At 32.7% G+C, this 14,999-nt stretch overlaps 1 protein-coding gene across 1 annotated transcript; it reads left to right on the top strand.

The window, feature by feature from the left end:
• Positions 1–4,814: 4,814 nt before the first annotated feature.
• LOC138331625 (beta-1,3-glucan-binding protein-like) lies at positions 4,815–13,103 on the top strand. Its single transcript, XM_069279344.1, has 14 exons — positions 4,815–5,238; positions 5,889–6,003; positions 6,389–6,487; positions 7,082–7,210; positions 7,569–7,805; positions 8,030–8,133; positions 8,641–8,715; positions 9,243–9,303; positions 9,704–9,871; positions 10,544–10,621; positions 11,049–11,166; positions 11,446–11,517; positions 11,964–12,102; positions 12,687–13,103. The coding sequence occupies exons 2-14, from the start codon at positions 5,889–5,891 to the stop codon at positions 12,918–12,920; spliced, it is 1,629 nt and encodes a 542-aa protein (XP_069135445.1). The 5' UTR covers positions 4,815–5,238; the 3' UTR covers positions 12,921–13,103.
• Positions 13,104–14,999: the final 1,896 nt, after the last annotated feature.

Genomic DNA, 14,999 nt, shown 5'->3' with positions numbered 1-14,999 from the left:
CGTATAATAATGATCATCATATCAGTTTCTAATGATAATTTTTCTTTGAAGCTTATGATATTTCTCACATGAAGTTACTGCGTACCATGCACATTATTACTTTTCGTTACTCAACCGTTTTATAAAGGCATTGATACTCATTCGAACAAACGAAAATAAACAAAATCCCTGGCCAGTTTGCGGTATCATAACCAATAAACAGTGAATATGATACAGCGACTTGTTTATTCACAAGTTCAGTTATATGATTGATAAATGTGTTCTGTCGTAATATTTTTCTTATTTTATATTCCTTGTCATAGATACCTATACTTTGTACTTACAGACAATATGCAGTTAACATCAATTAAAGAAGCTACACCACTGACGAATGGTATTTTTTTTCTATCAAAAATAGAAACAGAAGAATTAGTGTTTTCTCTAAGTTACAAAAATTACTTACTTTACACCATTATCACCATTGAAAAGTTTGACTTTCTTATTTTACTTCAAGATAAAAATATTAAAGATAATCAAATGCGTCTGGAATGAAGTACTGATTGCGCATCCAGCAAAAGGAAAATGAAATATATGCAGATTTTTTGTTCGTGTTATATAGACATTACATTTACATGAGTAAACATAAATTTTTATTCAAATGCTGAGTATCTTTTATGCTCTATCTTTTAGGTTAGGGTGTCTGGTATGATGCTGTAAATAAACGTCAAATAACTTTGGATTTTCATACCAAATACATGTACTTTGTTTACACATGATAATTATAAGCCTACAATTATTCCAAAAAGAAAACAACATTTACATAAGGAATCGATTTAGGAATTAACATTATTAATAATATGGGACGAAGAAGTAATTCCGACCGTGTGGACAAAAACAATTGTCAAATAATACAAACACTCAAATGGGTAGATCGCCTCCAACATTTGACATTTTTGTCCACACGGTTGGAATTACTTCTTTGTTCCATTAAAAAAAACCAATCGAAATATATCCATTATACACTACAATATGCCAATTGCTGAAAATCTAGCCTTACAATAAATTTTCATACGGTTAACTAAAATATTAAAGCGAGGGAGAACTTTACCGTAATTACTAGACTGGCCACCAGACCCTACGTTGCTGATACAATTATCTAAGCAGAGTTTTCACTGGATTATCTCCTCCTTAGTTTGAAAATTAGTAGGCAACAATAATGAAGGAACACGTAGGCGATTTTTAAATATTCAAGAGTCTCTGGTGGCCAGTCTATGTTATAACGTAAAAGCCTTTTAAGCGCGAGAATTTCCCCCATGTGTAATATTTTTTTGTCTATTCCAAAATGTTTACAGTCATAGTAATCACGAAATAGCAATGTCAAGAAACGTTTACAAATAAAAGTCGGGAAACCAAACACTCGTATATAGATCCACACATATAGTATTGTAATACCCCATCTTAGGAGCTTAAAGTCCAAGGAGGTTGTGATATGTTTGTCATATGCCTCCCAAAATGACAAAAACAAAAAAACAAAAACAAAAAACAAAAATAGGAAAAGAGAGAAAATTATAAAGCCTTTACCTCGAATCATTTATTTATTCAGTAGGTCACTGCGGCATAATAATATCATTACATGTATTTGAAATTTGGAATTGAGTTAATTGAGTTAATTGATTTAAACATATTTTATTGCAAAATGTTCAATGGGATTCGGCACAAGTTGTACAAATTATATAAAGCCCGTTCCCAAAAAATTAAAACATTCAAATTATTAGACAAGATGGCATTTGCAAAATAAGATATATATATATATATATATATATATATATATATAATATACAAAGATGAATTTGAGACACAGAGAGAGAGGGAGAGAGTGAGAAACGAGAGAGAAAGAGAGAGAGATGGGGGGAGGGAGAGGGATAGAGCTATTTCATAACCAGTATGCTACTCGAGGTGATAATTTCACCTCCTAATATACTTTCATTTTAAAATTTGGAATAGCATTAGCAATCGTGAATATTTAACTCACATTCCTTCTTGATAGACAGTTGCAAGGCCATTTTGATTCCTCCATTGTTTACACTTATCTGTACGGAGAGTTGCTGATTCTGATGAAACAAGCGGGTTTATTTCACGGTTTACCCAAGGCGACAATGTCACTGATCTAGAAAGAGGCTAGATCATTTGATTTCACCGAACTTCTAACATGCACCACTCTAATGAAATATTTATATTCAAACATCAAAATAGAGCAATATTTAATAGATAAAAACTTCAAATACTTGTCTTCCACGGGGAGAAATACATGTACCATAAATAAGTCAATAAGAATGTCTCTTCCTTTGCAATTTTTCGGCTCTTGGCCACCACCTCCAGGCACATAAAATAAAAATGCAGTTAAGTAAAATCCATCTTGATTTTCCTTCTTATTGTTATGATGCATTAACAATATATGAAATGTAAAATATACAACACAATTTTACAAATATATGACATTCAAAATACAATGTAATATTAATTGTGATATATTTGCATTATGTTACATTTGAAGTTATAGACATGTAAATATACAAAGGTGTGTATTGACAAAGCCAGCAATTGAGCTCAAATATATATCTGCCCTCGATGGATAAAAATCAGGTTCCATTCTGGTCGTTATTTTCACGAGATCAGCTATCAAAATATGCAAATTGTGTGCAAATGTAAACAGACAGCTATCAAATTTCCTAACATATGGAACTTATTGTATCGACATAAAAACATTAAGCGAAATTTGAAATAATGAATTTTACCGCAAACAAATATTTTAATGAACAAAGCTCGCTTTGATTTCTCTGAAATTGAAGTATATATTTTTCTAATACAATGGCAAAGTTTAAACATTTCTAAGAGTTGTATCCCTTGTTGCTTTATACATGATCTCTATTGTTTTTGATCTAGGCCACAAAAAATGCTCAAATTTCTTAAAAGTACACTGATGTTGTCATCCCATGGAAAAAACTTGTATAACTAAATTCATGTAAAAGGTGCGTGATTGGTGCGATCGACAGAAACATCGACTGGTCACTATATGAACATGTACCTAGTACATGTACATGATATAAAGTGTTGTCAGATATGCTCACTCAGGCATATCCTTGTGGCTATCTATATTGTACGTCACACCGTCCACTGCTTGTAAATAGAAAGTGGTCATATAGATCTAGAGGTAAACAGTATGAATCACTCTCTTACATGGACATGTTTACCGCAAAGTTAAACTATATATTTACATAGAGAATAAGATATGAATACAGCAATAATTGTTTACACTTCAAGTTTTAAACGTTTGATGATTCACCGTTTTACATTCGGTGTATCAGATATCTACTATCTAAATCTCTGGGTGTATACATATATATCAAAATAGACATTATACACTCTGTAAATACATATTAGGTCTCGACAATAAAGAGAAACGAAAAAAAAAATTGTCTCAGCATTTTCATATGTTACATACACATTTTCAGTGCAATATATTTTCATGGACTTTTTCCTTTGCTTCTTTAAATAATATCTTATGCATGAGGCGAAGTGTATACGTTTGGAATCAAATAAAAAAATAAACCAATTATCAAATAATCGTGATAACGACAGAAGAAGATGGATGGGAGTATTCACAAAATAAATAAATAAATAAATAAAAAGCGAAAAGTAAGATACATTTTAAATGCGAAGCGTGCTTTGTAAATTTAGTAACTTTGTAAAACCAACTTAGTAAACACTCATATAATTTGTAGTATTGTGTAACAATACTGCAATAGAAAATACATTTAATGCAATGATTTATTGGTAAATGTTGTAAAGACTTCTGCAAAAAATTACCATGTTTATAGGGATGTCCTAAAAACAAGTGGCGATGTGGCGGTATAAAGGGCATAAACTTCATCATGTCAACCATTTAATGATACATATCTATTGTTTTTAATTACCTTCATACAGAATATTAGCAAATGAAAACCTTATGATTATCCAATAAATATTACTTTACTCAATAATTAAAACATTACGTTAAATTTTTATAGTAGCAGTAATGAAGATTATGTCTTACATCAGTAGATGAAAGCAGACATAGCAATGGAACAACTTTGGGGTTAATGGCTAAAAATACAGAAACTACACGCAATGAACAAGTAATTATTATTATAAACATCATTTAATACTATCTGTTTGAAATGTCATCATCTGACACGAGAAATTCCCGGTGCTTGCTGTTTGGTTAGGTACAATACCATGTATGCAATTTGCAACCTATATCTTGTCCAATCGCTTGTTTGGGGGAATGCTAGCAAAATGTTGTATACATTCGGTTTGTTCATAAAATGTATTCCCCTAAAACATTTTGCGCTGTTTTGAGTTTTTCATCAAAATAGTCTGTACAGTTATAGACCATGTTCATATAATTTTACACTCATATGCATTTCTACACCACCGCAGTTAACTAAAAATTTTGCCAGATTGTTTTGAATTACGATGAAGATGCAAAGCGTATGGTATTTTTACGGCAGATTGAAAAAAACACCACCAATTGTGATATATTAAAATATCATGTTTTATATGAAACAGTTTGTATGTGTAAGTGAAACGGGATTTCAGTTAACTGATGCGCTTCTCAATACAGTCGGTGAACCGTTAAAAGGGACACGTTTTTTACAAATTCTCTGTCAGCGAGATGTAAAGAAATAATTCCCACGATCCATCGTTTATGTTTTGCATTGCATGCAAACGTTTCGATAGTGTAAACAAAATAAAAGCATGTTATGCTTAAATTACTGTTTGCATGGAAAGCTACATGCGTAGATATTGGAAAATATTGTATAGCAACATCTGAGACAATATTAGTAAAGCAAAAATATCGATGAACAATATTTTTGCTGAACGTGCAAAACATTTAGTGAATGATATTTAAATCGCCTTGACCTTGTCAATATTTTCGTCACGAAAGTTATTTACCAATTCCAATTTTAGTAAAAATAGAGTTACTCATCCTGTTTACAAACAGTTTAAATGTCCATATGACATCGGCTGTTATGACACCTGCTAACAATTGACCATGACCGTGAGAGGTCATCGATAGGTATTTAAACCCGGTGGTCAGTAGGAGACTTAACAGACGACAACGAGGAACAAAGGCACGGTACAGCTGGACTACCAGAGAGACAACTTGATATACAAGAACCATATATACAGCATCGACTCTGAGATACAAACTTAAAGGTAAGTTTATTTGGTTCACTCTTTTTCTTTCCTTTTTTTTGTTGTGCAGAATTGACCCAACATAAAATTAATTGAAATATTCCTAACGTTAGCATTACAGTTTGTTTTTCCTCAATACTAACTGTATATTGCGGCTTAATTTTTGCTTTGTATACTAGCATGTTGTAAATGCACAGATAGTTTTTGTATTACCAGTTAATTTTTTATTTCTATATTAACTCTTTTCACAAATCCTTTGTTTGTTTCCTGTTAGTGCACATATTGTTTTATTTTTCTGTATCTGTTTATCATGGATTTTTGTTGCTGCACTATCAGCGGGTACGTTTTCATTATAATATTGATATCATACCCTATCAGTTATCACATACCTTTATTTTTCTGTTCATACAAAAATGTTATGCGTTACAGTATGACATTTATATATAATGGCGTCTATTTTTTTTAATTATTATGCCCCATCTTCTTACAAAACCTTACTTTTACATGGTTTTTTTTGTGTAATGCTATGATTTTTAAGTTAGATTTTTTTTATTATTATGCCTTATATTCTTACCACACCTTACTTCTACATGTTTTTTGTATGCGAGTAATGATAAGCTTTAAGTTAAAATGTTTTTTATCATTATGTCTTATTGTTTCCTTTAACACAGATGGTGATTACCATCCTAGTCCTGATGATGGCACTGGCACACCAAGCTGTGTCAATCCAAGAGGCAACCATTACAGTCATTCCTCCCGATAATATACTAAAGTTTGAAATACCAGGTAGGAAGATGACCAAAGATACTTGGCATTTTAGCGCAGTCAAATTTAGAGCAAGCGCGAAAAAAAACCTGTAAATTATGATTTATTAGCGTGAAAATAAATTAGTGCAACTCGATGGCTCAATACCGGCAGTATCCTTTTACAAAATTTAGCGCTGTATATGAATTAGCGATTCAAAGACCATGCGAAAAATGCTAAGATAAAACTACTGATAAAATAAGTATGTTTAGAGTGATGTTGAATTTGTGTAAGTAATGACTAATTCTTCTTTTAAGAAGAAATTTATCTATATCTTTATTGATTTTTATAGGATTATAATTTGAATAACAAAATATGACTAGTTATTCTCTGTAGAAGTCTCACATTTTTGTTGTTTATTTTTTAGATGAAGGATATTCTTTAGTGGCAGTACACTTCAGCGTTAACAAAGACGTTATAGGCACAAATGGTGCGGACTGTAACTCCGACATTAAATCTCCAACAAGTAAGTCACAGCCTTTGTAAAAACGATATGCACGAGTTGACAGTGTTGATAATTGCACTTTGGTTTGAGTCGTTAATCAGATGCGAAATGCGTCATTTAGGATTTTTATTTACATGCACACTTTGTATATAGGGAGATCATAAGTTTGTTTAGTCTTATATTTCCCGATGTTCTCCATTTGTATCAATAGTTTAGGTTATTTAGGGATAGCCTCCCTTTACTTGGCTAAAGGTTTCTGCAGCGAGGGCATGAACGCGATACTTGTATTATAAACCACATTCCTTTCATGGCTATTAAATTTCGCGATTTCAAATTCCAAAACATTTTTTTTCGCGATATCGCGTGTGGAAACAAGTTGATACACAGTGTATTAGAGCTTTCGGTGACTCGCTTTGATAGTACGTACTGTTGTCCATTTTATAGATCTATCTCATTAACGTATACAAAAAACTACACCTAACCGGACACATTGAATCGTCGAAGGTACACTACTATACTACCTACAACACTACATGTTTCGTGCGTTTTAGTTTTTTCAACTTAGGATGTGACGTAGTTAGTGTAGCCGTATATTGATTTATATTTCTTTTACAGACGGGGTTTTTGTGTACATCTCCAGTACCCGGTTTTCCGTGGTACCCGGTGACGTCGTGAATTATTGGGTGTATGGCATAAAGAATGGTGTAGGGGAACAAAGGCTGAATCTCTCCTATACTATACCAGGTACGTACATAATGAAGCATTGTAAGACTTAAGACAACCATTCATTTTGTTATATTATACTGCAATATTAACGAAAAAAAGGCTGCAGACCATTTCCATACAAGAAAATCATGAGCACAGATATATTACAATAAGTACAATCTAATCATTGAATTATTATTTTCATACAATATGCCAAGCAGTAATTTCCCTAATATATATTTCAAAACATTATGTTAATGATTTGTCGTGTTATTTGATGAATCCTTTAATATACATGATCACGATTTATTCAGGTATTATTAGAATGGATAAGTATACATTTACTAAGTAATATCATTATCTTTAACATATACTTAACCATTATTTTATGATAAAGGATCTGGAACTGGTACCGGAACAGGAACTGGTACCGGAACAGGTCCCGGAACAGGAACTGGTACCGGAACAGGTACCGGAACAGGAACTGGAACAGGTACCGGAACAGGTACCGGAACAGGAACTGGAACAGGTACTGGAACTGGTACCGGTACTGGAACAGGAACTGGAACTGGTACCGGAACAGGTACCGGAACAGGTACCGGAACAGGAACTGGAACTGGAACCGGGACAGGAAGTAAGTTTACAGAAGGGATGTAATAAATTACGCAGATCAAAATAGCAAACAGCAATAGCTACTTTCATTTTCTTTTGTATTGCAATGAAATCATTTTTGCCATAATGATGTTAACTACGTGTATCAAATTACGATTTGATTTCCTTTGCAATTTTTAGACATTTGTCTTTTATATTTAAAGTTGCTTCCAGTTATTATTTGTGTACTTGGTTTCATTTACAAAGGTACAACTTGCACTCCATCACAGCCCTGTCTGGTGTTGAATGACAACTTTGACTCCCTAGACCACGAGGTTTGGGAGCACGAGGTTACTGCCGGAGGTGGCGGGGTAAGTTTAGAGTCGAACATCCCACGTTATGGTAACTACCTCTATATTATCTGTTATGGACTATTCCCGATAATGAGAAACTTAGCTATCAAAATTTCGTTTTCCGTAATACTGTTTATTTTATATAATAACGCATTTTTCATCACAATGAAAGGGATATAATTAATAAGAGCATGGTATATGTCGCTTCTCATTTTATGTCTATTATAACGAAATTTTACCTTGTTCAAGATATCTGAGAGTTCAGGTTTTATATATGTTCAAATCAATTCTTGTGTATGTAGAAAAAAATGAACAACTACAATTCCACTGCGAGACAAATATCTTTATCCTTTATGTTTGGTGTTCTCCAAATTATGAATGTACGAATCACATTAAATTGTACATATGGATACACACATGTTTTATAATAAGATGTTCTCACATCTTCGGATATTTCTGATTTAGTTCATCATATGAATTATATTCTTATTTAATACTCTAATCATTTTGCATTTACATCAACAGAACTGGGAGTTTCAGTACTACCTAAACAACAGATCAAATAGCTATGTCAGAAATGGAGTTCTCTATATTAAGCCGGTAGGTATATTTTAACATGGGATATTGATATTATCAAAGTAGTAGGTTTATATTAAATGTTCATTCGTTTATATTATATAACCACATATGTTACATTGGATAGTTGTTCATCATACGATCATATTATATAACTACATATCTTATATTGGATAGTTGTACATTTGAAGGTATTGTAAATCAATCATTCTGTATATTCATATGATATGGACATATAGAGTCTCGTAGCCCACGTCCATCATTTATCGTATTGAATCCTACTTAATTGTAATGAATAACATAAGCATGCACGTTAAACGAAATTTTAACATAACGTTAATTCAATCACTAGAATTCAAGGGAAAGATTTATCTCCTCGTTAATTAAGCGTGTGTCTCAATATAAAATAAAAATATACATAATTCACTTGTAAATAGTAGTATTCCAAATTCCTGGTTTATTTATAACTATTTAAGTACACACGTATATATAACATATGGTAACTGATTTCTACCTGATACACTAAATATTTATATAATACGATGTTTCAGACACTGACCTCTGACCGATTCGGAACAGGGTTCCTGACCTCTGGGACCCTTGACCTCTGGGGTAAGTTATGAAAGAGTCGACCTTCCCATTCTTAATTAAACTACCTCTTATAAGTTCTTTAAAGACAGCAAATATACATGTAAAAATACAAAGCAAAATAATAACAGATGTTTTACATGTACAATGTAGTTAATATCGTATAAAATTTTGACTCTCATAAATAACCGGCTATTAGTCAGTATTAGGTTTGTATTGATATAACCTGTTATAAGATATTATGTTATCATGGTTTATTTACTATGCAACATTAGATTTATATTATATAACAATAACTATAATAACAATAATATTATCGAATAATCATAATATCATTAATATTATTTTTATATTACAATGTACATTACAATAACAATGATATGTTATCAAATTGTCAGTGAATGTGTTTATGGTTACCTTTTAGCCTCTTGCACTAATAACGCTTGGTACGGATGTAGCCGGACCGGATCTGCTAACAACATCATCAACCCTATCCAGTCGGCCAGACTCCGTAGTTCCAGGGGATTCAACTTCAAGTATGGAAAGGTTGAGGTCAGAGCCAAAATGCCGATAGGGGATTGGATTTGGCCCGGTAAGTAAGTCTGTGGAACCATATCTGGTAATTACAAGAAATGTTTTGCTATGTTCCGGAAACGACAGAAGACTTTGTGTAAAAGCTAATTTATTGGGAATAAATAGAATATTGTTATTATCTCCCGAGACCATAACATATATCTCGGCGATTTCAAAGTTTACCATTGTAACGTTCCTTTGAACATCATGGTTAACTCTCGCCAGTTTCCGCCGTCCTTCTCCGCTCGCCGAAGGGCTTATTGAGTTCAACTTTATCATAATATTTGTCTGCTTTTCTTCTTGTATATTCTATTATCAATTTTATATCATATATATATGTATATAGTGCTATGGTGTTCTTTATATCTCTAGATTAGCATTCTATGTATAATCTTGTTTTAATACACGTTCTATTCAAATGTAATTCTTATCAAAACTTATTTTGAAATGCAGCTTTTTATGATTTAGTCACAGGATATATTAATTGTTAAATAAATCTTGAATCTGCATTGGGGAAGAACGAATAACAACGGAAAAGTGTATAACCTTAATCTAATTTAGTGAGTTCGAATCCAAAGAGGGGCAGTTGCAAAGTACTGACCGATGGTCGGTGTTATTTCTCAGGGTACTACTACTTCCCTCCACCATCAAATCTGATACATGGCTGTTATTAGATATTTTTTTGTTGTAGCAATATGGATGCTGCCTACGAGGAATGCCTATGGTACCTGGCCTGCCTCTGGTGAAATTGACATAGTGGAAAGTCGAGGTCAGTATTATAGATAACCAATTTGGATGATCCTTTAATATTGGTTCTATTACGTATATGGGGAATAACATGAATTAAGTTGAGTACTTTTAAAGATATTACCATGTACTATGATATTATTTTGTGCTTCTTCTTGAAGGTTATGTTGAAAAAAAGTAGAACATTCAATCTCGAATGTTCCGTGTAAAATGCTATTTGAACTGTAGAAGGAAGTTTTATTGCATAAAAATATTGATGGAATTGCTATATCTAGCGAATTTAAGATATATATTGATATATATTATTGCAATAAGACACATTTTACATGGCAAATGAGAAAATGACCATTCACCTAATACTTCGGACATTCAAGCGACTATACGATAACTAACGTATACATTACATGTATAAACTGATATCTGTTACGGTGTTGTCATATTGTTGCTAGGCAACCGTAACCTCAAGAATGCTGGGGGCGGGAGAAAGGGCGTGGACAGTTTTGGTAGCACTCTTCACTACGGCCCAAGTTGGGAATACAACCAATGGGGCACAGCTCATGTTTCAAGGTAAGTTCAATTACCAACTAAAACGAGGTATGTTAGGTTTTATAACATTAGCTAGTAAATAAAAAGTTAAATATAATTATGTTGTATATTCGATATTATGCTGATATAAAAAAGCTGATTTAGATACAATTGTCATTGTGTATTTTGCTAGCCGTAATTTCAATAAAGGTTCATACTTCAAGTTTAACATTTCGATTGCAAATTGATGACATGTAATCAAGGTTTGTTTTGATTAATCCTAACAGTGACACACTACATGTGTATATACTTATGTATCAGGTCAATCAACAGCGGTACCCTTGGAGATGATTTCCACACTTACGGCCTGGAATGGACCGCAGACCATATCAAGTAAGACAATATCGACCAAAAAAAATAAGAAAAAAGCAAATGTTTATCTCGTATCTCTTTCTATAATATGTCACTTTAGTAAGAGTATTTGGTAGCTTATAGTACTGCGTATGCTGTAGTTCTGAATAAATGCGCTAAATTATTTAAACCATATTGATCGGCAGACATTCTAATTAAATGTTTATTCAGATTAAAATTTCGCACATAATGTACTAGTCTCGCCTCCAGTCTATAGAATATCACAATCGTCACTAAAAGTTTGCTTGATACCTCTATCCTTGTAACATATCTGATTTTAACTTAAGTTATAGCAATATTAAGCTAAGGCTTAGAAATTTGAGGCCAGTCTAACAATTCACATCACTATAAATTATTATTTTATCTTTTTTTTCATCAATTTAATGATAAGTAATTACAAAAACTAAAATACCTTTTGTTGTTGACAGATTTTTCTTTGACGGCGCGGAAACGTTAAAGATTGCTCCCCCAGACAATGGTGGATTCTGGAAATTTGGAAATCTGGACCGGACTGGTGTCGAGAATCCGTGGAGGGCCGACAGCAAAATGGCACCATTTGACCAGGAGGTAATCCTCTCTTGATTGATTAAGTGATACATGTAGGGCTTAAAAGCTTTGTTCCGTTCATAACCGAGCCTATGACACATAAGCATTACTTTTGATTTTTTTGTTTAAATCTATATAATTTGTTTCTATAGTTAGAGATATCTTAAGAATCGAAAGCGCAATTTCAGTAAAATTCTTTATTGCTTTATATTATCTCTAATTTACACAATGCTAATATTATATACAAATTTAAGTATAAACTTCAAGGTTATATAAAACATGAACTGACAGTTTAATTATCGATTTTTATATAGATAAGATAGACTTAACGCAAGAATTCTTACTATGTTCTCTATCATATACAGAGTTATTTACGGTTAGCGTTTAAAACGTGACGTGATGAAAAATTATTTGGTTATTTCCTGCTTAACCTGTGACCATGTTTTATTATCTTACCGCGATTTAAATGAAAATATATCATTGTGGTCTAACTTTTGCACAACTTTGCAAAAGTACTGGAATCCAAACGAATTTAATTTTTTAAACTTTTTACATCCATAATGTTTTTAATTTCATTACTTAAATAAATCATCTGAATGTTATAGTTTCACCTGATCATGAACGTAGCGGTTGGCGGTGTAACAGGATTTTTCGGTGATGGGGATGTCAACACGCCTCACCCCAAACCATGGAAAAACTCCTCCCCTCAGGCCTCGCTTGATTTCTGGAACGACAAAAATAACTGGTATCCCACTTGGAACCCAAATCAGCGCAATGGAGAGGATGCGGCCATGAAAGTGGACTATGTTAAAGTGTGGCAATTGGACGGAACCGTGTGAAATGTTTAGTGTGATTACGGATGGACTATGCCAAAGTGTGGCAAATGAATGGCAGCTTTTAATGTGTTCCGTTTAATTATTGATTGGAAGAATATTTATATTTATTAGTTCATATATAATTTTGTATGTTCCGTTATATATCTCGTGAATATCTGCAGCATAATAAATAACAAATTAATAATATACTTGTTTTTGTTTTCTTGTACTTGGTTTTCATTTGTTAAATGAGATGTGTCTGATATACAAACAATTTGGTATAATATTCTATTGACAGACAAGGTCAGTTATGGACGACCTCCAATGTCTGCAAAGTATTCGAAGTCACAGCTTTTACATAATGATAAAAAATCACTGATAGCAATGAGAAAAGCAAAACAAATCCGCTATTACATAAGCTGATTATCAAATCACGTATTGTGCAATGTGTATGATCATTCAAGGGCGGTCTTCACGGTGTTCCGAGAGATTAATATATGGCATGTTCGTGTTTTTGGGTAATCGTAGGAATCTTGGCCTTTTTCTGGTACTGTCTCTCTGAAATATGCCGAATGACACACTTCATATTAGCACATTTTCATAAACGTTCCCTACCTTTTAGGAACTTAAAATTCTCTATAGGAATACATTACATATTTTGAATATGAATTTAAAGAATTCCTTAAAGTTAAGCAATATTCGTAAAACTGGGCCCCGGTCAAGTTATACCTACAACTGGCAATCCACTTGTCTCACTCACGTTTATGTTGAGCGCTACGTATACACAGAAGCAGAAAATACTACTTAAACAGACTACGCAAAAGTACAGTATATAGTCAGAGCCAGCAGAAGAGTAAACGGTCTCAGATTGTTCAATTTCACTCTATGCAATATATAAAAATGGTTCGGATTCAAATACAACCTTATTTACAATGAATTGTAATTATGGCGTGCATTAACAAAGAATATCTAAAGCAAAGTCACAAGTTTAAAAAATATGAATAGACTTGTATATAAATAGATCGTGCTATATTTTCTTTAAATTATGAGTTTAACATGCTCTCTTTATCTACCCTGATATGATCTAGATGACAGTGTAGCTAAGATGCGTTAGTATCCAGGTGACCATTAACTGACACTGTGTTCCAACTGCCGAAGTCATAGGACTAGAGAACTCCCACGTACCAATGTTGTCATATTAAAAGGCGCTGTTAGAGGCAGATTACAACATGTTTGGTGAACACAAATTAATAAAAAGTATTAAGAAAAAGACAATAATACATGTACGAAGTGAAAATGAGTTGTAATTAAGTAAAAAGCTTACATTTACCACTGTCCGCAACATTATTCAAATAAAAAAATATTGACATAACATATTTCTCAAGCTATCACAGAATGTAGATTTGCCGCTAAGAAATGAATATCCACCTCAGTATTAAAATTATATGGCTATTATCTGATTCGTAAAAATAGTAACAAGTACCTTCAAACAGGGGTATGGAGTATGACTGCCTATAGGTTGACTGGGATTGAGGGCAACAAATCATATATATCAACTGTTTTGTTATACCGATTGACTCAAAAAATGCATTGACGTAACGAATTATAGGTGTGACGCCACTCCAGTCCATCAACACATTTTAACAGTCGATTTTTTTAGTGTTTGGACAGCTCGACGGAACAGTTCATTTTTGACATTTTTGTTAATAGTGTTTATATAGAAACGATTGTAAAGGGGTATAACAATACCATTTGCAGTTTGTTTGTAATTATTTATCTGATTTTTGCTTATTGGAGATATTCAAGTAATATTAAAAACCCTCAAAGGATTTGATGATGACGTCCGACTTACCATATTGATTATAACTTTCCTAGTATCTTAAATGCATTGTCTTTGTGCACTAGAATAGTTTTAATATATCAGTAATTTGTCTATACTAAAACAGTCAAATGGCTTACAGGTAAAACTGCGTACCACAGAATACTGGCATCATAGTCATTTACAGTTGTAACCAATACACAAACAACTTTGAAAAGTGAACCTACTAGACTTGAACCGAAGACAAACGCATTTTGTGGTATTTTGAGATATATCTTATGTCC

The sequence above is a fragment of the Argopecten irradians genome, chromosome 9 (assembly GCF_041381155.1).
Source record: "Argopecten irradians isolate NY chromosome 9, Ai_NY, whole genome shotgun sequence".
Classification (NCBI taxonomy): domain Eukaryota; kingdom Metazoa; phylum Mollusca; class Bivalvia; order Pectinida; family Pectinidae; genus Argopecten; species Argopecten irradians.
The sequence above is the reverse complement of the archived record's forward strand: the minus strand, read 5'-3'. Positions and strand labels throughout refer to the sequence as shown.